This window comes from Condylura cristata, unplaced genomic scaffold, assembly GCF_000260355.1.
Source record: "Condylura cristata isolate star-nosed mole 26May11 unplaced genomic scaffold, ConCri1.0 scaffold00030, whole genome shotgun sequence".
NCBI classification, from domain to species: Eukaryota; Metazoa; Chordata; class Mammalia; order Eulipotyphla; family Talpidae; genus Condylura; species Condylura cristata.
Window position 1 is genome coordinate 4013615 of NW_004567131.1, and position 22828 is coordinate 4036442.

Sequence of the window (22828 nt, forward strand, 5' to 3'; positions counted from 1 at the left end):
ATGTTGAACATTTTTTCATATGCCTGTTGGCCATCTGCATTTCCTCTTTGGAGAAGTGTCTTTTTAGCTCTACTGCCCATTTTTTGATGGGGTTAAAACTATAAACATTTTTAATGTTACTTAACAAATAAACTTTTAAAATACTGTATTAAGAAACATAAAATGTTTAAACAAATTACACAAAGTAAGAATGAAAAGGCTGGACATTATCAAGAAATTTTTCACATTGGTTTTCTCTGATTCAGAGCAGTTCAGAGCATACCTGGGAAGTCTTGATAAATACACTAACTAGAGATCCTATGAAAATATGAATTAAGAACATAAAGTCCAAAAGTTGAGACAACTAGAATAGGGGAAAAAAAACAAAAATGCAATAGGAATTTGTGATGTTTTCAGTACAGCATTAATTATCCACATACCTGTTTTTGATGTGGTAATATATTGCGAGAGCTACACTGTAAAAAAAAACAAAAACAAAAAACAACAAAAGTTCAATGTTTCATTAAGGATGTGCAAGAAAATTTTATTACATCTGACATCAGTATGATCATAAGAATTAATCAGAATGCTGATCAAGACACACTCTTCAAAATAAATTAATCTATCATTCACCCTCAGCAATTATTAAAACTTTTCCCAAAGAAAGCAAACCTTAAGTGATATTCAGAAACAAGGTTCTCTTTATATCTGATTTTTTAAAAAGATTTATTTATTTATGCATACAGAACTGGATTATAGGCCAGAGGTACTGGGGTGGTGAGAGGATTCAGAGTGGGGAGCAGAACAGGCCGACTGACGAAGAACACTGCTGGGAGGAGCAGCAGGTGGGTCAGGAGAGGTCTGCCTCACCATGTGGATCACCTTCGAGGCAGGGATCGAACTCATGCTGAAGTGGCTTTAGCTTCTTAGTGCTGTGCTTTAACCCACTGCGCCACCAGGGCGGGCCTATATCTGAAATTTTAAGCTTTCCTTGCTTGTAAGCACTGAAACAGGAGTTTGAGAGTGAACATCTTTGGAAATCTCTACTTGAGTACTATTTCAGAAAACTAGTGGTATGTCAGAAAAATGACTAGAATATCATGCTCAATGGTTTGCTATTAGTTCTCTCAAATCAATGCCTCTGGCAATCTACCTAATTTACTCATTCATTTGCTAAAACAGTGTGTAACTCTACCCTAAAATTTTACCTTACAATTTAGGAGACCTAAATTTAATAAAGATACTTTCCCTCCCCTCAATTTTTTAAAAGTAATGTTTCTCTGATTATAAAGTGTACTATTTTAATATTATAGAAATTTTGGAAAACTAGAAAGTATAAAGAAAAAGCAATCCATCTGTCTAAAGACAGCTACCATTAGGTTAGAGATGCATAGGTATCTTTATCTATAAACTATATTCCACCTAAATAGCTAAAAATGTATGCTCTTTTTCAATGTGAGTTTCTTTGCTCACTTATCAAGTTTGGTATGATTATTCATGTAACTGGCCATGTTTTATATTTTTGACTTAACATTACTTACAGCACGTAAGTTTCAGTATAATGCATAATTCAACACCTCTACACACTACAATATAATCACCACCAAAAGTCTAGTTTCTATTCATCAGTATACAATTGACTCCCTGTATCCACTTCCCCTCTCAATCAATTCCCTTTCCCTATGGTAACTATCTGTTCTCTATACCTAAAAGATTGCTTTTGTTTTGTTTCATTTGCTCATTTGCTTTGTTGTTTCATATTCTATATATAAGTGAAATCATAAGATATCTTCCTTTCTCTGTGTGACTTATTTCACCTAGTATAACATCCTCAAGGTCTATCCGTGTTGTAACAAGATTTCATCTTTTTAAAACAAAAACAAAAACATTACAGTACTGGGGTACAGGTCAGAGGTATGGTAGGTGAGAGGATTCACCAGAGACAGAGTGGGGAGCAGAACAGACAGTCTACTGGAATACACTGCTGAGGGGAGCAGCAGGTGGGTCAGGAGTGGTCTGCCACTCAGTGTGGGTCAGCTTCCTGGCTCCCTGGCTGGGGATGGAACTCATGATGCAGTGGCTTCTGAGAGCTTCATAGTGTGGAGCTTTAACCCACTGCGCCACCAAGGAAAGCCCTATTTCATCTTATTTTATAGTTGAGTCATACTACACACATACACACACACAAAATGTATATATGTATATATAACATATTATTTATCCACTGAACTGTTGTTAGGTTAGGTTGTTTCACTCTAAGTCATGCTGCAAAGAACACAGAGGTGCCGGGTTTTCATATGTTTTAGATAAGTGTCCAGACGTAGAATAGCTGGATGGTGTGGTATTTTTATTCTTAACCTTCTGAGGCATTCATGTTTTCCACAATGGCTGCACCAATTTGTATTCCCACTAACAGATTACTAGGATTTCCTGTACTGATACTTATTTATCTTTTTGATAGTAACTATGCTATTTGATAATAGCCATATATAAAAATATCTGTTTTGATTTGCCTATCTCTAGAAAGTGATGATGAGTATTCTTTTCATGTGCCTAATAGCCATCGACATCTCCTTTGGAAAAATATCTATTCAGATACTTTTCCCACTTTTTAATTGGTTTTTTATTGAGTTGTATGAGTTCTTGATGAATTCTGGATATTAAATACTTATTGGACATATGCAAATACCTTCTCTCTTTCAGTCGGCTGCCTTTTTTATACTGATGGTTTCTTTTGCTATGAAGACTGCTTAGTTTTTTTTTAACTTTTTTTTTTGTTAACTATCTACATCCTTTACCATTTTTACTTTAAAATTTATGCTTCTAAAAGCATAACTAACTGCATCAGAATGTATTTTTCATCATCCAGGGTATCAGTGTGGAGCTGGAAGGCTGAATCCTCGATCTTTTGGCTTGCTCAGCGGGACCCACTTAGAGACTGGAGCATGTACTTTGGAGTCCACATACCTCAACTGTTTACTATAAGGTAACTTGACAATAGTTAATTTTACTCCAGCACAAAAAAACTTAGATTCTTTCATATGTTTTTTTTTTCTAGGCCCACTTATTCAAGAATTGTGGCCAAATGTTAAACATACTAATGAGCAGAAAGTAATATATTCTCTATCTTCTAATATCTTTTAGAAAAATCTAAGCTGACAAAGGAGTTGTAATTGGAGTCAAGGCCTTCAGAATTAGCAGACAATTTTCAGAGTGCTTTCATGTACATTAGCAGCCTTGCAGTGGAAAATAGTAGACGTTGTTGATTCTACTTTAGATATGAGAAAATTTAGGTGCCAGTATTTCTGATATATGTGTATAGTGGTTTTGTGCCCTTTCCTTATATTATGTTGCCTCTGGGAAAAAGGAAGAAATTACTGTTTGATTCAGTTAATAGTCATGCTATGACGACTTTTCCAATCTAATGTTAGATTTAAGTGGAGTGTTTCAAATGATTGGGTTTGGTATGATGATTAACTGAATTGAGAAAGTAGTTCTTGCTTCCACTGTGAGGGACCACAATCACTCCCTAGAGTGACCACTAAAATAAAAAACCAGACCATCCTATGTTCAAAACCTGGCTCCTTTCTTTATTAGAACTCATTTACCTCTCAGAGTCTTTATTTCTGCATTTATAAATTCGAACAATATAATGTACACCACAGGGTTGTATTTAAACCAAATGAAATATGTGAAGACACAACTTCAGGTATAAAGTTATAAAACAACCTTTATTGTTATCTCTTTATCAACAATTTCATCTCAAGAGGTCTTCTAGCTCCTGCAGCTTTAGTGAAAATCTTCATGGCTTCACATTCAACACCTTCCAAATTTCTTGACCCAAAGCAAGGTTGGGCATTACCATGGCCTTAGAGTTCAATGAAAAACTGCCATTCTGTAGGCAGGCCAGTTTCCACTTAGGGTTCTATCTTGTAAATCCAAAAGACCAAATTGAGAATTCATGTACAGAACCATTCCACAGACCAGCTTAGCTGATCATACTGAAAGCAGCAGTTGCTGGGAACAAAGTCAGCCAGTTGAAATTGAATCAGTATGAGGTACCAGACTTTCTTCCAAATGCCCCAATTTAGAGGCCTCATCAATTCTGCCACATCCTTATAAAAAGGTGGTCTCACAGAGTAAAGGCCAGAACCAAACAAGGAGTACATGTAAAAAAAAAGGGCTTGCTCAACTCCTTTTCCACATAGATTGTAAGAAAGACATTTTCTTGATCAAGAAGATTCGGGCCCTCCCTGGTGGTGCAGTGGGTTAAAAGCACTGCACTAAGAAGCTGAAGCCACTTTCACATGAGTTCGATCCCTGCCTGCCCCGGAGGTGACCACATGGCGTGGCAGACCTCTCCTGACCCGCCCGCTGCTCCCCTCAGCAGTGTACTTCATAGATCTGCCTGTTCTGCTCCCAACTCTGTCTCTGGTGAAGCCTCTTGCCCATGCACCTCTGGCCTGTACCCCAGTTCTGTAATCACAAGTAAATAAATCTTTAAAAAAAAAAAAAAAGGAGACAGATTCACAACTGCTGACACAATATTGTCTCACTTCTTACCTAGAGGTAAATCAACAAAGCAGTGAGCGATCGCTCACGAGCAACAGGAGCTGGACTCTGGCAGTACAGAGGGGCGGACATAGGACGGAGAGGCAGGAGGGCCAGCAGCTCTGCCCTGACTGCACAGGCCACGGCTGTGTGAGTGGAATTCTTCACTACCCTCTGCCCCTTTTCTCTGGCCCTCATACGGTCATTATCAGATTTGGGAAGGGGGGAAAGAGTCATCTGTAAAGGAGTGGGGGTGAGGAGGCTGGTTGGCAAATTCTAAATTAGTAATTCACAATGCATGGTTGATAGCATTTAAGGAAAAGATAGGAAAATCAAGTACCTAAAAAAGAAATTATGGGGCCCTCCTGGTGGCACAGCGGGTTAGCACAGCACTAAAAAGCTAAAGCCACTTCAACATGAGTTTGATCCCCACCTGCCCCAGAGGTGACCCACACGGCATGGCAGACCTCACCTGACCCGCCCACTTCTCCCCTCAGCAGTGTACTTCATCACTTGGTCTGTTCTGTTCCCCACTCTCTCTGGTGAGTCCTCTCAACGCACCTGCACCTCTGGCCTGTACCCCAGTTCTGTATGCATAAGTAACTAGATCTTTAAAAATAAATTATGCCTATAAAAAGACCACTGAGTGTCCAAGATTTTTTTTACTTAAACTTAGTTCACTGTTAGACTAACACTCAACCTTCCAACCATTCCCGAACTCTAACTTGTAAATGTTCGTTCCTTTTGCAATCCTGAATTTACATGTGCATTTTGATCTAAAAATTAGCTTACAAATCAGTCGTTTAGAATCAAGAACATATTCTCAACAGTGTTAGGCAGTTAGGACAGGGAGGGCATGCCTAAAGAAAATGAAATGGCCAACATGCCTAGGACCCCAGGAAACACTTTCTAGAGCGGATAAAGTTAGGGGACAGCCAAGAAAAGCCCAGAAGGGAGAAAGAAGATTCCCACCCATCTATGGCAGGCCAATAATGCCTGTGGAGGGCTACAGGTAACAAAGGGAGGCAGGCAGACACTCACCCCCAACCTGTTGCTAGAGCTTATAAAACTACAGCCTGGGAGCACAGTTAGAGGAGGAGTGATATAGAAATTGCTGCCTGGACTGAAAAAACAACACCTGGAAGAGCCTGTGAGGTTTACTCCAGGAAGGAAACAACAATGAAATATCAAACTGTCACCCAGTTTTCCAACACAGCTCCTAAGTCACACCAGGGCTTACATTTTCAATACAGGCACACAGCCACATGCAACATTTCATTTGAATGTGTCTGCAGTCCTGGAAATTTAACTACCTATTTTTTCCCACAAGTATATACTGAAGCTTATTTGAAGGTTCTACCAGGGCAGAGCAACTACTGAGATGCCTTTGACAGAAGACCAATCCGCCTCAATCTGAGAGGGTCATCCTGAGCAGCTGCACGTGGAGCAGAGAGGGAGGAAGAACTAGCCAGAGCAATGGAGTCAGCCTTGGTGACTAAAGGGTGACAGATGTCCCAGCCAGTCTTCACATCCAACACAAGCAATGAAAGTTCTAAGTTGCCCACCTAGCACCTGGGTCCCACCCAGGTGTCAACCCCAAGAGCGCCTGCTGGCCCTGCAAGGGCAGGTGCCCACTGCTCCTTTCTGCTTCACCTCCCTTGAAGATGCCTTAAGGGAAGACAGCAGCTTTCCCTCTGGAATCTCCAGAGTTCGGAGCACATGCCAACAGTCACAGGGTGAACAGATCTTCAGAGCTTTCCATTTTTCTCCAAAACCAATTTTGTATAGAAAATACTTCCCAGAGAGACTAACTTCCCACTCCTCCGCTGCACTCACCCACCCCCAAGTAAAGAGATTGGTCCGAGGACAGAAGTGGCTCAGCCATGGCAATATAGTGGAGCTGTGATATGCCCACCTTTCCCAGCTATAGCAGCTGAATGGGTTAATGCCCACTGGTCACTTATCACTTCCCTTAACACCACGGTGATGTGGGAGGGAGCAACTTTTCCATTTCGATCTTAGATACCCTCCTTCCAATGGTCAGATTTTCCTTTAAAGTGGATGCTTTTTACGAAGACCGTGACAGCCCCCACTGTGTGACTGGGGCCATGATAGATGCCACACTCAGACCATTCGGGACACCTAGCCCGATGCCAGAGAAGAACACTTCTTACTCAGAGACTCATTTCATGCACCAATATGGGCTGCTATGAACATTACCTTCTTAAAAAGCGTAATGATAAAATGTCCCAGACTTTCACTATTAATTGATGACCACAGGCCCCAGCACAGCAGGATCTCTGTGACCCCTTGGAGGTTGTTAATATCACAGAGTTAGACCCAATATTAGAGAGACCACCACCTGCTTATCTTCCTTTTTAAAAAATGGGAAAACAAAACTTCCAGAAGGAAAGGATTTTATTCAGACACCCCTGCCACTAAACTAAATGTAAAAACAAGGCTCCCAAAAGAAGGGTGTGACCCAAACCTTTCTTGTTGGCCAGCAAGCCAAGTTCAGAGCTCATCTCTCCATTCCAGCAGATGTGCTTTCAATTAAGTCTGCCTGCTTCGTGCCATAACTCTGTGTTTCAAACTTGGAGTATGAGCCCTATTTTATGTAGAAGGGAGAATGCTAGCACAGTTATGCCAGGATGTGGAAAGGTAGAAAGTGGTAAAGTAGAAAATATGAACAGTAACCAAAAAAAAAAAAAAAGTGCATCAGTCTATAATTTAAATAATTTTCAAACTTGGTCTTATGAAAATTAGTAATGTGCACATATATTTGAACTACTAACATAATTTTTTTTAAAAAGTCTTCCTGAATAGCCAATGGCCTCCCCTGCCCACCCTTACCACACCAGACACCACAACCAATCAGTCAGACATCAGTTTAAGAAAAGGCATTCAGTTATGCAAAAGAAATCAATATACCCACCATTTAATTGTATACTTGAGGTTTGGTTGACTGACTGTGCTATCATCTAGGAAAATAGTAGAGCAGGAGCTGTATTTCCTTGCTATTTGTCCTGGAGGATGCTAGAAGACAATGGCAACAAGACAATGACAATTAAACACAGTTCATTTTTCCACAAAGTTATCATAAAATTTGAGACCAGAACATAAAGGAAAAAAGGCTAGCAAGAAATGTTAACACTACCACTAAGAAGAGTACAAAAACCCTTCATTCATACATTGAAATTTCTTGCTTTTCTACATACAGTATCACTACTCCTAGCCCCAACCTCCTTTATTAGAAAAAAACAAACTTACAATAAAGCATCAGAGAATGTGCTAGACCAGAGTCCATAAAAATTACCTGCCTGTGGCTTGGGTGAAACAAGTACACTGTTCACTAGGTCAATAAAATCCCTCATTAAGGCAGCACTCTGATTTTGTGCATCAAGATCAAGAAAAATCTCAGAAAACTAGTGTACTCATTTTCTCTATTCTTGCGGTCCAGATGATTTGGAGTCAAGGGAAAATTTAGCCAATATTAATTTAAAATCTTCTCCTAGTTAATCTGCTTGAATTTTAGAAGGTGACATTAAAAAGAAGTATTCCTTTGTTAAGGGTAAAATGAATCTTAGTGGGGAAAATGATCAGATATTCTGAAGTCTTACAACTGTTTCTTTGATAGCTGTATAAACTTTGAGCATCTTGAATGGAGTACTACTTCTGAAAGGTATGGGTAAAGAAAACTGAATTTAAGTTATACATTGGTGGCATCTAACTGAACACTAAAGTAGAGTTTAGCACTTGTACAGAAAATATAATGAGTAAACATCAATTTGGATAATTCTTCAAAAGCAAGTTAGGACAAAAAAATCAAGTGATCCAAAATAAGCTTCTATTTGTTTGGTGCTATGCTGACAGTTCCAAGCATATTTAGGCAACCAAAAAATAACCCCTTAAGGATAATAAAATTGCCCGCCTCAAATGCCTACCTCTGAACACAACCTTCCATTTGGCATCATTCCTGATTGCAATGAAATCTTTAGCTAATCAAAAACCAACTACCCTATTTGATATGTTAAAATTTACTCATTTAATGAAGCTTCCTCTATAAAATACAATTATGAAATTTATAACAGTCTGAAAATATAAAAGCAATATATAAATCTCCTTTCAAAAATAAGAAATGCAATCACTAGTTGGAGTAGCCAGTTCCTTGAATCATCGCACCAGTGAACACCACAAGCCCCCTAGCACGGCCAGACGTAAACAGCTAGGGTCAGAAGGAAGAAACCAAAGTCAGAAAATTCAAAAAATTAGGCTTTTTCTTGGATTTTCTTTATTAAACTCACACTGTCCTGTGCCTGAATAAGGAAAGGAACAGAAGAAAGTTTATGAGGTTCAAGTAACAATCTGAATGTTTATTTTAGCACAGCATTTTCACAGCTATCAAATTAATCAAAACATTCTCACTCAGATAATCCAAAGGCATCAAAAACCAATTTCCTTTCTCTTAAGCTCTTTTAACAAACACATTGAAGTCACACCAGACACTGAAAACTCAATCTAATATAGGTATTAAAATGGATGGCAAACTTTGACAATCCTTATGAAATGCTCCCCACTGGTAGAAAATCTACTACAAAAAAAATGAAACGTTGAGATATATTAAACACGAAAATGCAGTAACTAGCTGACAGTAATCGTATTTTCAGAGACAAAGGGTAACCACAGGACTAATCTTAACAATGAAGAGCAATAGTAATTCACTTTTTGTGTAGGTTTCAACTATTTCCTCTTGAAATTTTCAACAAATTTCAAGATTAAAATGTGACAGTAACAGCAAAGACTAAATGGTTTCCCTAAGAAAATATAAAAGCAACAGAGTCAAGATACACGGGTGAGCACAAGACTGCCCTCCTAAGAAATTACCTTCGTGAGCTTACAAGCAGAAACACCCCTCTGTTAGCAACGGTCCCTAGGGCTAAATGTTAACTCAAAACTAGCTCGGCAACGGGGCCAGTCCTGACTTCAGAAGTCCCCCACCTATTCGCCTGCACCTCTGAGAGCTCGCAGCTGATGTGCCAAAGCCCTCAACTTGCCAGGGAGACCTTAGCTCAGCAGTCAAACTACCTTATAATTACTAAAGTGAATAAAAACCTAAGTACTTAAACATGAATTTCTAATTTCAGGGTGTCCTATTCTAAAGCACCTCGCCTTATTCTAAAAGACCCTGTAGATGTCTCTTGGTGTGAGACCCACATTCAAGCTAAACCAAAATAAAATCACTGTACCAAAGAAGCTCTTGATGGGGGATTGATTCCTGTTTTGATTTCTGTTTACACTTGTTCTAAGGGAAGATAGAGGCAAACCAGGCACCTTCAGACGTGCAGCACAATGTGTCCTGGGACACAGACAATTTAAGTTTCTGGGATGCTACCGCTGAAGAATCAAAACACATATACATTGTGAACATGCATGTTCTAATTAGTTAAGTGTTTTTAACAAAGATATGTGAGATCTCAGCTTCAAACAAGATACTGAGCTGCCCTATGATACTGAAAAATCAATAAGCTTGTATGTATGTTTGACACAAATGGAATCTTTGCTTAGGTTCCGATATCAGCTAAGTAACAACACAGCGATGTGATGGACGGGAGAACATGGTGACAGCAGAGGCTGGGTACTGCACAGGCTGAGAGTGACACAGCTATGGCCAGCTCCCAGAGCTGGGAAAGCTCCTCAGCCTGTCCGGGAGACTTCTGCTGCCTCATCTGCAAAACTGGTGAAAATGACAACCTTGCCCCACAGGGTCACTAAAGGGGTGGAGGCGCTGATATTTATGGTCTGCTTAAAACAGGACCAGCATATTACATCAGTACTTGTGAAATGAAAATTCACATTAAACATGTATAAAAATGTGACAGAAAAAAAAGGGTTTTTCTTTACGTCTTTAGCTGAATCAGGTTACCACTCGTTCCTTCTTAAGACAATTAAATGTTAACAGTCACAGCATTAACTTTTATTTAATGACAATCAAATGAGTAACAGTGTTCTATATTAAGTATGTTCACTTACAGCTTACCCACACCTGGTAAGGTGGGCACAACTCCCATATTGCAGGTAAGTCAGAAGAGGCCAGCAAAATGAAGTTATGTTCTCAAGGTCTGGAGCGCAAAACCACCTTTGTCAGATGCCAAAGTTCATGCTTTCTTCTGTAGTTCTTCATTTGTGCATGGTCTCCCAAACCTTTTCTTTAATATCTCAAAAGCCCTTTTTCCTTCTCCAACCCCATTCATCCTTCAGACAGCACTTCCCCAAATGCCTCTCTGCTACCTGCTCTACTGCCCTGAGCTCTGACCCTCTCTGGCACTATCAGTCTACGTAGTTAACTGTCAACTCACTTGTCCATGTTCTCTCTAGGGCCTAGTGTGTCCAAGGAGGCAGAGTATACAATGAGGCGCAGTCTACCCAAGGACAAGACCGCCTCGCTGGCTCACATCAGTGCCGCCACACAGGAGGTCTGTCTCCATGACAGCAGCTGGGTCCTTGGCGGGCTGGTGATCAACAGCGCAGCCTTAGCAGCAAACGAAGGCACAGTGTGTCAACAAGCTGGCAAACAGGCACTCATGGCAAGGGTCCACGCTCCTGACAGTGAGACACGGACATGCTCAGGACATGCTGCAGCAGTGGCTGGCAGAGAAAGGAGCCAAAACTGGCTGTCTTGTGACCAAGACATTCTAGACTAAGCTGTAGCATGTTTGGAGCCAGAAAGCTTCCAGAGTAGAGTGTAGCTGTTACTGGTTAGCTGTATAAACCTGGGCATGTAACTTCAGTGGGATGATCAAATGTTCTGGCTCACTGGGGACTTTCTCAGCTTTCTCTTAATGCTCCAGAGCAACCAACAATAGCACTCCTTTATGCAATTAAGTAGTGTCCTGATTTTGGCAATAGATTGTGAGGTTGTCTTAGGCTTAACCTCCACAAGCTTTAATGTTATCGATCATAAAGCATGGACAAACAGAAACATCGCCTCGGCGCAGTGCTGTGGCGCTTCATGGGGCACTTCCTGCACAGCTCTGCACACTGATGTGCTCAACGAGTAGTGTTTAATCAGGAACAGTCTCATTCCTTTCAACTTCTCATTTTGAATGGTTGGGCAAAATGATCCTATTAATTCTTAATTTATTAGGATCAAATAAAAACAAAGCATTAAAAATAAGGAAACACTAGCATTAAAAATAAGAGGAAAAGAAATGGTATATGTTTCCAAAAATAAGTGGTATAAGCAAAATCTCGATGAATTTTCCCCCTTATCCTAAGGAGAACAAGCTACGACCTTGAAAGAGAAGGCAGGATTCTATGTGCCAGAGAATGAAATTCGCACCCGCATTTCTTTATTAAGAGTGAAGGCCGAGGGCATACAGAACAGGCCTAGGGCAGAACAGGAGGAACAGAGGGAGAGCCGGGGGTGCCTAATAAAGTAATGAAATCACTGAACCAAAGGGCAGGGGAGGGTTATTTTTCTCACTTTACAAAATGAGGAAACAAATTTAAAAAGTAAGTCACAGAGTTTCCAAGTCACACAGTTACTAAGGCACGGAAATAGGACATTCTGTGGAATTCCAATCTACGCAAACCCAGAGTACTTACCGGGAAGGTAGAAACACAAAGAATGGGAGGAGGATTCACAACAGATGCCACCAGGGCAACCCGAAAGGAAAGCTCCATCATCGTCCCTCTACTACTACCACCACAGGCCTCAATGACACAAAATAAAAAGAACAAAACAAAGGAAAACCCCTTCAACTTGGACATCAAGGTTTTAACTAATATTCCATGGAAGGCAAAGGAAGACTGGATGGTCTAAGCAGAATCAATTTTTTACATTAGGGAAAGACTAAAAGGTAGAAAAAGCAAATAGCCATGAAATTAATGATAGCAGTAGGCAAAGTCATTACTGTATAAAGCACAATTCTGAACCAACACTAGTTCTCAAGAACAAAAACTAGGAAAATGTCAATTATCAGGTACTATTTTTCTTCTGTGAATGATCCAAAAAATATTTACATGCATAATTTACTTCAATCCCAGGTGAAATCTTGGCTTCATTAAAGCTCTGTGCACTGATTCTATAATGAAAAGTACCTTTCCTCTATTATAGTTCTGGCCCTAGGGCAAAATCCAGAAACACAATCCATCAGCCAAGTGGAAGAGGTTCCTGTGATGGCCTTGAGGTGGTGCAGAGCACCACACAGGACCCTATGCCCTTGAAAGGCATCTCCCATACAGAAATCCTGTGGTTGTCTGCAGCTAGAAAAACAAAACAAAGGATCATTTAAAAAAAAATTTCCCCTAATATTAGTTCATTTCTTGAATGCAAGGGTCATACAGGTTATGGTTCAGAGGTATGGGACTCAGGTGTGGTGTGAAATAAGCTTATTCTAGGATGTTCGGGTATATAAGGCAGAGGTTTACTATTAAAGCAGATGCTTAAGTGTAGAATGTAAGAAATTCAACTTACTTTCTCTTTGTTAAAAGTTTTTCTTCCACATAACAGAGCACGTGTCTTAGAAGTTCCACCAGGCAAAACATTTATATAATCCAAGTGTTTAAGAGCCAATACCAATCCTATGTCCCCTGCTACTCATAACTCCTGTGAGGCAGGAAGTAATGACTCTCAGTCACCTCTATAGGTGCTAGAATCGAAGCACTTGACAAACTGACATAGTACCGAGTATCACAAAATTAAAAAGTACCAGAAAAATTCAGGCAACTTAACTCCTAATAAAGGGTTGTTGCTATACAAAATAGTTTTTAATCCACACCCCTTTATAATTCTCCATGAATGTAATCATGTTGGCTAAACCCTTTCTGGTTCCAGAAGGTCATTTTAATAATTAAAAACAAAGTGTACTTATTGGAGCTTGACAGTGAATTTATTGTACTGCAACAAGATATTAAAAACCAAACATCAACAACTTTGGAAATTCCTTAAATACCTTAGAGTGTTAAGTATAGAGTGACCACATGGTCCAGTAATTCTACCCCTAGGTAAATGCCCAAGAGAAGTGAAGGTGTATGTCTACACAAAAATATGTAAAGGAATGCTGACACAGCATTATTCATTCCTTGGCCAAAAAGCAGAAACCACCCAAAATGTCCATCAACTGGAAACAGAAAAACAAAACATGGCATTATCCATACAACAGAATATTCTTTGAGCTTAAAAAGGGAGAAAGCCTTGTATATATACTAAGGCAGAGATGAAAATGCCATGATAAACAAAATGTATGATTACATTTATATGATATGTCCAGAACAGACAAACCCAGAGAGAAAGTAAAGAAAAGTGACTGCCAGGGGACAGGGGAGGCGGGATAAAAAGGGGTGACTCCTAATGGGCTTGAGATTTCTTTCTGGGGAAATATGTTCTAAACTGACTACTGTACAACTCCATCAATATACTAAAATCCATAAGCTTACATATAAAAAAAAAGGTGAATTTTAAGGTGCGTAAATTATATAATCCGCAAAATTGTTTAAGAAAAAAGAAGTGAAAGACCAAAGGTAAAAAAAAAAAAAAAAAAACACCTTAGGGTGAAAAGAGTAACCAAAATAGACAATGTTTTATAAGGAATCTACTTTTATTCCATTCAGAACTAGGAAGCAAAAATCAAATTCAGAAAAGAAATATTTAAAAGGACCACAACTCTCTAAGGTAATATTCTCAAATGGAGCTTGATAGAATGAATTTCACCCAGGAATCCTTTTCTTAATAATTATAAAAGACTTATATCCATAGTTATAATATCATTAAGGATCTCTACAGGTTAGATTACTGAACTTAGAGAATTAAATGGAATTTACCTAGACTTCAGTGGGCAGTAACAGTAACATCAACATATTTATATGATACTATAATTAGCTTGCAAATCACCTTCCATTACATTATTTCATTTGAGGCAGGTAGTTTAGGAATTAGGCCCGAGTCTGAGATAAAAGAACCAAGACTTTTTCAAGGTCCTCCAATGAGAAGGTGATAGATGTTGGGCCTAAAAAAAAAAAAATTCTTCTGATTCCAAAACCTGTTATCATTGTGATTTTTTGCTTAACTAATAAAATAACACTTTTTGCTTCCTCACAGTTTCTGTATCTATCACCTATCTCATATTGAGACAAATACTACCACTGTTTTGCATGAGGGTAAAGGAAGTTCATTGTTCAATTCTAATTCTGTTTTAGAACAGAATTTGTTTTTAACATTTTAGATCAACTGACTTGAGGTATGTTGTCACCAAGTGGGAGAAGTCACACAAAAAAATTGGCTTTTACTAAAGGCATGAATTTCCCTAAGTTTCAGGAGAGTGATTCCAACTCCAGTCACCTACAATGTCACCCACAATTTACAGTCAGATGTTTTCACATTTTAACTTAAAAATTCATTAAAATAGCCTACCTTAAACAAAAACAAAACCTCAGTAAGTTCTAATTAAAAGTACAAATTTAAATAAAACCCTTTACACAAGCCTTTTTAAAATACTTAGGTATGCCCTTCATAATACACCAAAATTTCCTGTAACTGTTAATTCCAATTATATCTAAAACACAGGTACTGATTAGAATATCAATCTTTATAATTCACCTTGACTTAACTTACTGTCTAAACTCTCAGAGAGGTTTATCCTCAAATGGTTTCAAGCTTTAAACCTTTAATAATTCCTCTCGAATCAGTCCCCTTTTACTTAACCTTTTAAATCTTCCTTGGGTATTCTCAGCCAGTTTAAAGGTCCATTGCTTTTCCAATCTGAGTTCCACTCACTACCAATCCTTCTCCTAGAAACTATTATTTCCTAAGTCTAATCCTTTCGGTTGCCAATGTGACTTGTCAGCTGGAAGTCAGACAGCCTTATTTTTTTCTCCTTCAGGTGAAAGCTATTTTCCTGAAGCTGAAATTTGCTTTGGAGTAAGGGTGGGGGTTCAGAGGCTACACTGTGTTAGAATGCAGGGCCCACTATTCTAAACTATATACTGGGCCCCAGGAGCAGAGCTGAATCACCCCCAGGCTCTCTAAATTGACTTGTCTATATCCAACTTTGATTTTTTCTGAAGCAACAGCCTCTTTGTAGTTTACTTGAGTAATATGCACTAAGAACAAACCGAAGAAATAATATTCCTGAACCAATTAGAACTGAGCCAGGCAAAAATGTGGTAAAACACTCAATAGATTCTAGTGATTATTATCTTTATTTGTCTTTTCTACTATTCAAAACACCCAAGTTTCAAAATCTGAAAAGCACGACCTGTTCATGATTTATCAACTGAATAAGTAGGTAATTTCACTGGTTGGTTGGAAGGGCACATTCCCAGCATGGACAGGCTGATGTGCTTGTTTGCAACTAGGTCTGTTTATTCACTAGAGGGTCATGCTGTTGTTATGTAAGATACTTTAGTACAGAGATTTCTCTTATATAAAAAGAAATGCATCTGAGTAGATTTCAACAACTGTGTGATTTTACTCTGTCAGATGAGAGGTTTTACTGAGGGTTGAAGAATGGGAGGGGGTGGTGGTGGAGGAGGAAGAGGATACATTGAGCTAGAATGCAGAGCCTAGCACCACAATCCATCTAATTGTATCTAATTTTTATCCACCAGATAATTATCTAGTGTGGCAGCTGTCAGGACTGTTCATAAGTGTGAGGTTAGCCACAATCAAAACAAGTTCCGAAACAAACTCCTTCTCCTTTTTCAGTACACCTCTGAGATGCAGTGACCAGTGCGGACGGCTGGGCTGCGGTTTCTGCTCTTCCCCTTGCAAACTCCTTGCCAGGTGCAATAGTGAGAGGAAAAGTGTTCAAGTACATCCAGCAGGCAAGGAAATGAAAGTAAAATTTTACAGAATTAGATCGAATTACTCAAGTCTCTATGTTTAGGTATATACCGCTTTCAAGTAAGGTAAAAGGCAAGGGAATTTTCATGATATGTATTGTATTGAATGGCATGTATTGTAATTTCATGAATGCTATATATTGATTCTTTGACATTTAAGAGGGCAAAGGAAGAGGCCTTGCATTGCTTGTAGAATCTGATAAAAACTACAGACCTCTCTGACCTTAGAGCGTCATATACACACATACACTAATGTTGCCTATGAAAGAATCACCAATCTCTAAAGTTCCAGCAAGGAGCCCTCAAGGATATAAATGCAGCTTATGAATTTCTTTTCAGCAGCATTGTGTCCAAATTTTCAACAGGCAGGGAAGAGAATATTATGGTTTAAAGCCCCTTTAACACACAGTGTCAATGCCCAGAGCTCCAAAAACTTAAATGCAGGTAATAATCTAGAAATCCTGAGAAAAATCCTTATCAAGTCAAATATGTCGACCTTGTTTTCAGCGTGAGAATTTCTAGCATGTTTATTTTGGTCTTCTACTTCATCATTTCATACCTCATGGAGACAGCTTTCTCACCTAAAGAAAGGGGCCTATGTTTAGAGGGAATGGGAGGGCTATATAACCTGGTTTTAGGACTCCACCCTCCAAAGGGGTGCTGCAGAGGGTGGGGTGATGGAAGAAGCCGGTCCCACCTGCTACTCGAGGAAAAAGGCCAAAGTACCTCAATGGGCCACTCTGTATCTGAAAGGAGATACTGTTCAGATGGCATAAAAAGTGGAGCTGAATTTTTTAAATAGAGTTGTCAATTATCCTTTCTTTGAACACCAAAAGCACATGGAGACTCCAGAGGACCTGTCCTCTAGGAAGAAGACAGAAAGAGGCTGTGAAACCTAATTCCGTGTTCATTCCAAGGAGCTGCATTACAGAGAGCGAATGGGCAATGTGGGGTGGGGCAGAGGAAGGAAGGGATCAGAAATTTTTTAAAGGCTGGCTTCTGTTTGGGCCTGTGTGATGTTGCTGTGATGCTGTTCACACACATGCTGTCATGCACAGGTAGAGTCTGGTGCTTCTAGGAACTCATGTGGGACAGCAGCACAAAGTCAGGACTGCCCAATTACAAACCAAACTGAGTGAAAGCAACACCAGCACACTCTTTACATTCTCCCAGGCATCAACAAAGTACACGAACCATCTTATCCCCATCACAGACATGTTTACATGGTACAATCATTATGAAAAAAGTCAGGGAGACAGCTTCACTTACATGGTTAATGAAGAGACTCTTGCGTTTTTCTCTCACTGTGAAAACAAAAGAAGCAACAGTAATGTTACACGCCTGCACGCCAACCCTTGCAGACTGCTGAGTTCTGGGCCTCTGTATTGTGGCTCCATCCTTCCACCAACCACGTACCCAATTGCTCAATGATCTCATAGAACTTGTAAGCATGCACTGATTTAAAGTGTTAAGCGAATAATAAAGGACTATTTCTAATCCAATCAGACTCATAAAGGCCCATGTTTATATAAAATAAATAACAGAAACAAGATGGATCACAGCATTAAGATAAAGGACAGACAACATAGAGCATTAATCATGGAAGCATTACTGTTCATGCTCATGAATAACACTGCTTTTGTCTAAGGACCTCCTAAAACATCTTACCGCACCCTCTCCCCTCAGTGAAGCTGATGAAATCTACCTCCTTGTCTAAAATCCTGTGCTCACACTGCTATCTGTTTGGCACAACTGCTCCACACGGCTCAGCCTCCTACCTCCCAGAACTCACTGTCTCTTGAAACTGTGGCCCTCAGCCTCGGATGCACAAAGCAGAAAGGGGCTTTTAGTGACCTCATGTTACTGGGTATTGTGTTTTCTTTCTTGAAGATTTATTTTTGAGGCACATATTAATCAATCAACACATTTATTGAGTAGGTCACTGTTCAGGATGTAAAGAATAGGCTTCCTTCAAGGAGATGACAGCTGAGTTTCCTGGGTATCAGAATGTTATCTCAGCATGTCCTAAAATACCAGCGTATAAACGTAGTCTATCAACTGAGGACGTTTTTTTCTCCTAGGAGACTATGCCCCAAGTGCAGATTCACTAGTTTTCAAAAACCCATCAACTGAGATGATCAAGGGATATGGGAATTGTTTTCCTGTGTTTACATTCTGACTTTCAATTCACAAGGGAACAATCACTTTTCCTTAGAAATCCTTTCTCTGGAATGAACATTGTCTCCTTTTTCTATTTCAAAAAGCAAAAGCAAACAGCAGCCTAAGAATACTGCTGGGAAAAACATGCCTCCGGCCAGCCATAAGATGGGCCACCCTACAGGCCACTGGTGGCTGCACACAGGGAGCAGAGGCACCCTAGCCTAGCAGGAGGCCAGCGCTAACACTCAACTGCACAATGTGGACACTACTTGATTATGTATACAGCCACATGTGAACCCACAGCACAAAGAAAATGAGGACCCACTGGATTTACACATGCATGTGTGTACACACTGTGTCTTCCTTCCATTAATCCAGTACTCAATGACTGTGCCCATAGCCAGGGTTGCTCTACCACAGGAGGGGATGATGACATTTCTATGGTAACTTCTCACTGGCCAAAAGCTACTTTCTACACAAGCTGTCAACCTGACAGGGTTCCCAGGAAATTCCAAAGGTGATAGCCCTTTCTAGGACACCCCAACAATAGGTGTGCGCAGAGGTATTTTTTTTTATATCTCCCAGTGATGACACCATGCCCTGCCTCCAGCAAATAAAAAGATGTCCACACTGCAAGAAATACTGGAGCTTACTGAAGAGTAAGAATTACTCTAGCCTGGCAGGAGTAATTGAGATGGTTGAGACACAGAATCTTCAGCAGCTTGGTTATAATTTTAGTTAAAAAAAAAAAAAGTAAAAAAAAAAAAAGCACAGAAGTAATGAGGGATGATATCATAAAAGTACATGCTCTTCTTATAACCCCTACAGGATAAATATCAGAGTACAATCAGACAATTTTTGTGAACTCGACAAGTTCCAATCAAAATTTTTTTAAAGTTTATTTAGACTATTCACCTAAGGTAAGGTATCTGAATGTATTTTTGAATAGCTTAGGCACTCACTGGTTTTATACAAATGACCATCTACACACTACCTAATTTCTCTGTTCCATGGAGCCTGCTGACCTAACCTGAAATTTCATTTGTGATGCTTGAAGTAGCTATCACCTTCCTGTATTATTTTTTTTAAAGATTTATTTATTTATTTGTGCATACAGAACTGGGGTACAGGCCAGAGGCTCAGGGGCGGTGAGAGGCTTCACCAGAGACAGAGTGGGGAGCAGAACAGGCAGATCCACGAAGTACACTGCTGAGGGAAGCATTGGGCGGGTCAGGAGAGGTCTGCCACGCCATGTGGCCTCCTCCGGGGCAGGCGGGAATTGAACTCATGCGGAAGTGGCTTCAGATTCTCAGTGCTGTGCTTTAACCGGCTGCGCCACCAGGGAGGGCCACCTTCCTGTATTATTTTTTAATGTCAACCCTAAGAGGGCACTTGTAAGATCAAGTCTGCAGAGTATCTGAGATGCTGTAGGTATCCACTTTTGAAGTGTATCCGGAGTTCTCAAACCAAATGCCTCTCTCTATGCAAACAGGAAAGATTCCCCATCCTAATACACGAGGTGGATTCCCATTCCTAACGTAGCTGAGCGAATTCTCTATCCTGGGAATTGGAAGTGCTAGCTCATCACCAGTAGAACCTTACCTTCAGATATGGAGTAGGGTAGTATGGGGGTGGGGGTGGACCTGCTAATCTTAAACGGCCTATCCAGCCTCCATTATGTTACTACAGTTCTGTATTCCTAAAGCAAGGTTAGAACTGCCGGGCCACAGAATCCCAACCCTACAAGGTGCCTTTCACATCAATTAAAGCATAAAGCTGGATCAACCTAGGAAGGGTATGCATCAAGAGATATGACCCAGAACACCCAAGGGGCTGATAACGGATGCATAAACTTACTCCTGACTTATACACCACACCGGAGGCCTGGGATGATGTATAACAAAGGACCCCAGAAGCTGATCAGTGGAATGCCTTATTGATAAGTTGAAATCTAGACTAGAGTCAGGGCTCCATCTACATACCAAGCTATCAGCTTTCCTGTTTCTTCTCCTTCCCCCTTCTCCTTTCCTGCTTCCCCATATGACTAATGCTGTATGCTGATTTATCAATCAAAAGGCTGCTCTTGAGCAGCATCCTGCTTTATGTGACCTGCTCCATGATTTCCATTTCTTTATCAATGTGGTGTTGCCTGATGCAACAGGTGGGGTGGAGTAGGGGTAGGCTTGGGTGGGTTCAACTTCTGCACAGAGTTTGAGTACCATCTTTTATAAGGCCAGCTTGCAAGAAAGGCCTCATTGGCTGGTGTCTGGGAATGTGAATTTGGGGAGGGGTTGTACCACTCTTCTCTGTAAGGGTAGCTCACTGAGTCTAAACTATACAAAGAATATGGCTTACGCTGAACTTTGCTTTCCTCCCGGGAATCTAGAGTGTTGGTATGTACGAGGCAGAGATTTCCTATATGACCAGTCCACACACACACACACACACACACACACACACACACACACACACAAAATTATGGTCACCAAGCCTCTAAGAAGTCTCTCTGGCTGGCAGCTTATCACAACTCATGACTGAAGAAACCTGGTGTGTTCTGTGTGACTCCTTTGGAAACTTGTACCTGGTTTTCCCTGATTTATCCCATGTACCTTTAACTTACCTGATCTTTCTGAGTATCCTTGTCATGAGACTCTACATTAAATGCTATGGTTTCCCTACTGCAACAGTGAAAGTGGGGTGGTTAAGGACCTTAATATAACCACCATGTAGACAAGAACAGATGGCAGAGGAAGGGGACTCACAGTGAGAAGGTATATGATTCCTCAGTCCTTATTCTGCTGGAGCTGCCCCGGGAGGCTGAGCCCTGCATCATGGGCACTGCCCCCCCAGAAAAGGCACGAACCTTGATGTTTCTCCCAGTCAGGTTTCTAGGAGGCCCTGTTGACCTTAAAATTAATGACTCCTTTTTCCCTACTAAGACACAATTATGGAGTAGAAATAATAAAATAAGGTAACACTCTTATATTGCTATTGGTAAGAAAAAAAAAAAGACAAATAAAATCATCCCAATCTAAATCTGTCTTTAAAATAAATTTGAAACCACTGAGGCCAATAATCAGTTCTGAAATTCAAAGTCATTCAGTAATTCTGCTTTATGTAATAGTACAAGCAATATGCCCACTCATTTCTAATGTTGGGCTTAATCATATTTAAATCTCAATATTTTGATTAATTTACCTATCAACTGAAATCTCTTGATTTCTCAATGTTCTCACAGAATCAATTAACACTAATACTTAGATTTTACTATAATGGGAAAACATGCAGTGAATTAACATAGTTCATAAATTTCACTTTTTTGGGAGCATAATAGCTACTGTCTTTGATCCTATCTATGATGGCTTGTTGTCAAAGTACTTTTAATTGGCTGCTTCAATTGTCTATAAAGTCTTAAATACAAATGCTCTAAATGGTTTAAAACAAGTCATCTAAAATCAGCATAAACGCCATTGCTGTCATTAAAGGTCTTCTATTAAAAAAATGGGGGGGGGGAGATAGTCACAGTGTTTGCAAAAGGAATGATTAAAAAACATCACATTTAGCTTTTTACAGGACACACACCCCCTACACAATGTTACAAAAGCAAGATTTATTTGTTTTTAAAAATTAATTCAACTCTTTAAAAAACTTACTGAGGATTTGCTAACAACTTACATTTGAGCTAATTTCTTACAGCAGGCATTTTAAAAGCCTCATCTAGAAGGGAATTGGGGAAGTGAGCATCAATGTCCAGCAAGTAGAGTCAAAAGCCCTCAGAAAGGGAAGACTCAGAGAGAGCAAGTCAGAACAGTGCCAGCTCACTGAAAAGGCTACTGGTCCTACCCCAAACGTCCCCAGCCTCCCCTCCAGCCTGGGAAAGTGAGAGCCTAATTCACAGCGAGGGTATAGCCAGCTCCCCCAGGTGACCAGACACTGGATTTAGCAGTGGAGAGAGCCACAGCGTCCATGACTGCCTGGGGAGCACAGGAAGATTCTTATCCCCGCCCCCTGCAGTACACATACAACCTCCAGCCTGTACTTGCTGGGAGTTTATAGGAGGCCACAATGGGCTTGGTCTGTGTGGTGGCTTGTCAGGAGAGCATATCCAGAACACAATTTTCCACAGTGGACTTCTGGACAACGTGCCCCTAAGACTAGGGGCTGCCCCTAGTCTGCCCACTGCTGCTCCTCTGTGTGTGCTAACAAAGAGACTGCGAGCATGGGGGCTTGTGTGGCTCTGTCGTTGGCAAAAGTAACCTACTGCCAGGCTCTTCTCCAAAAAAGAAATACAAATGGC

The 22828-nt window shown here is 40.2% G+C and overlaps 1 protein-coding gene across 1 annotated transcript in view; it reads right to left on the reverse strand.

The window, feature by feature from the left end:
- Positions 1-22828, reverse strand: part of CCNY (cyclin Y) — a 151471-nt gene that overhangs the window by 32994 nt on the left and 95649 nt on the right. The window contains exons 3-5 of the mRNA XM_004691142.2: positions 17641-17675; positions 7466-7566; positions 420-455 (exon numbers count right to left, since the gene is read on the reverse strand). Coding sequence (XP_004691199.1) covers positions 420-455; positions 7466-7566; positions 17641-17675 — 172 coding nt within the window. The remainder of the gene's footprint in view (positions 1-419; positions 456-7465; positions 7567-17640; positions 17676-22828) is intronic.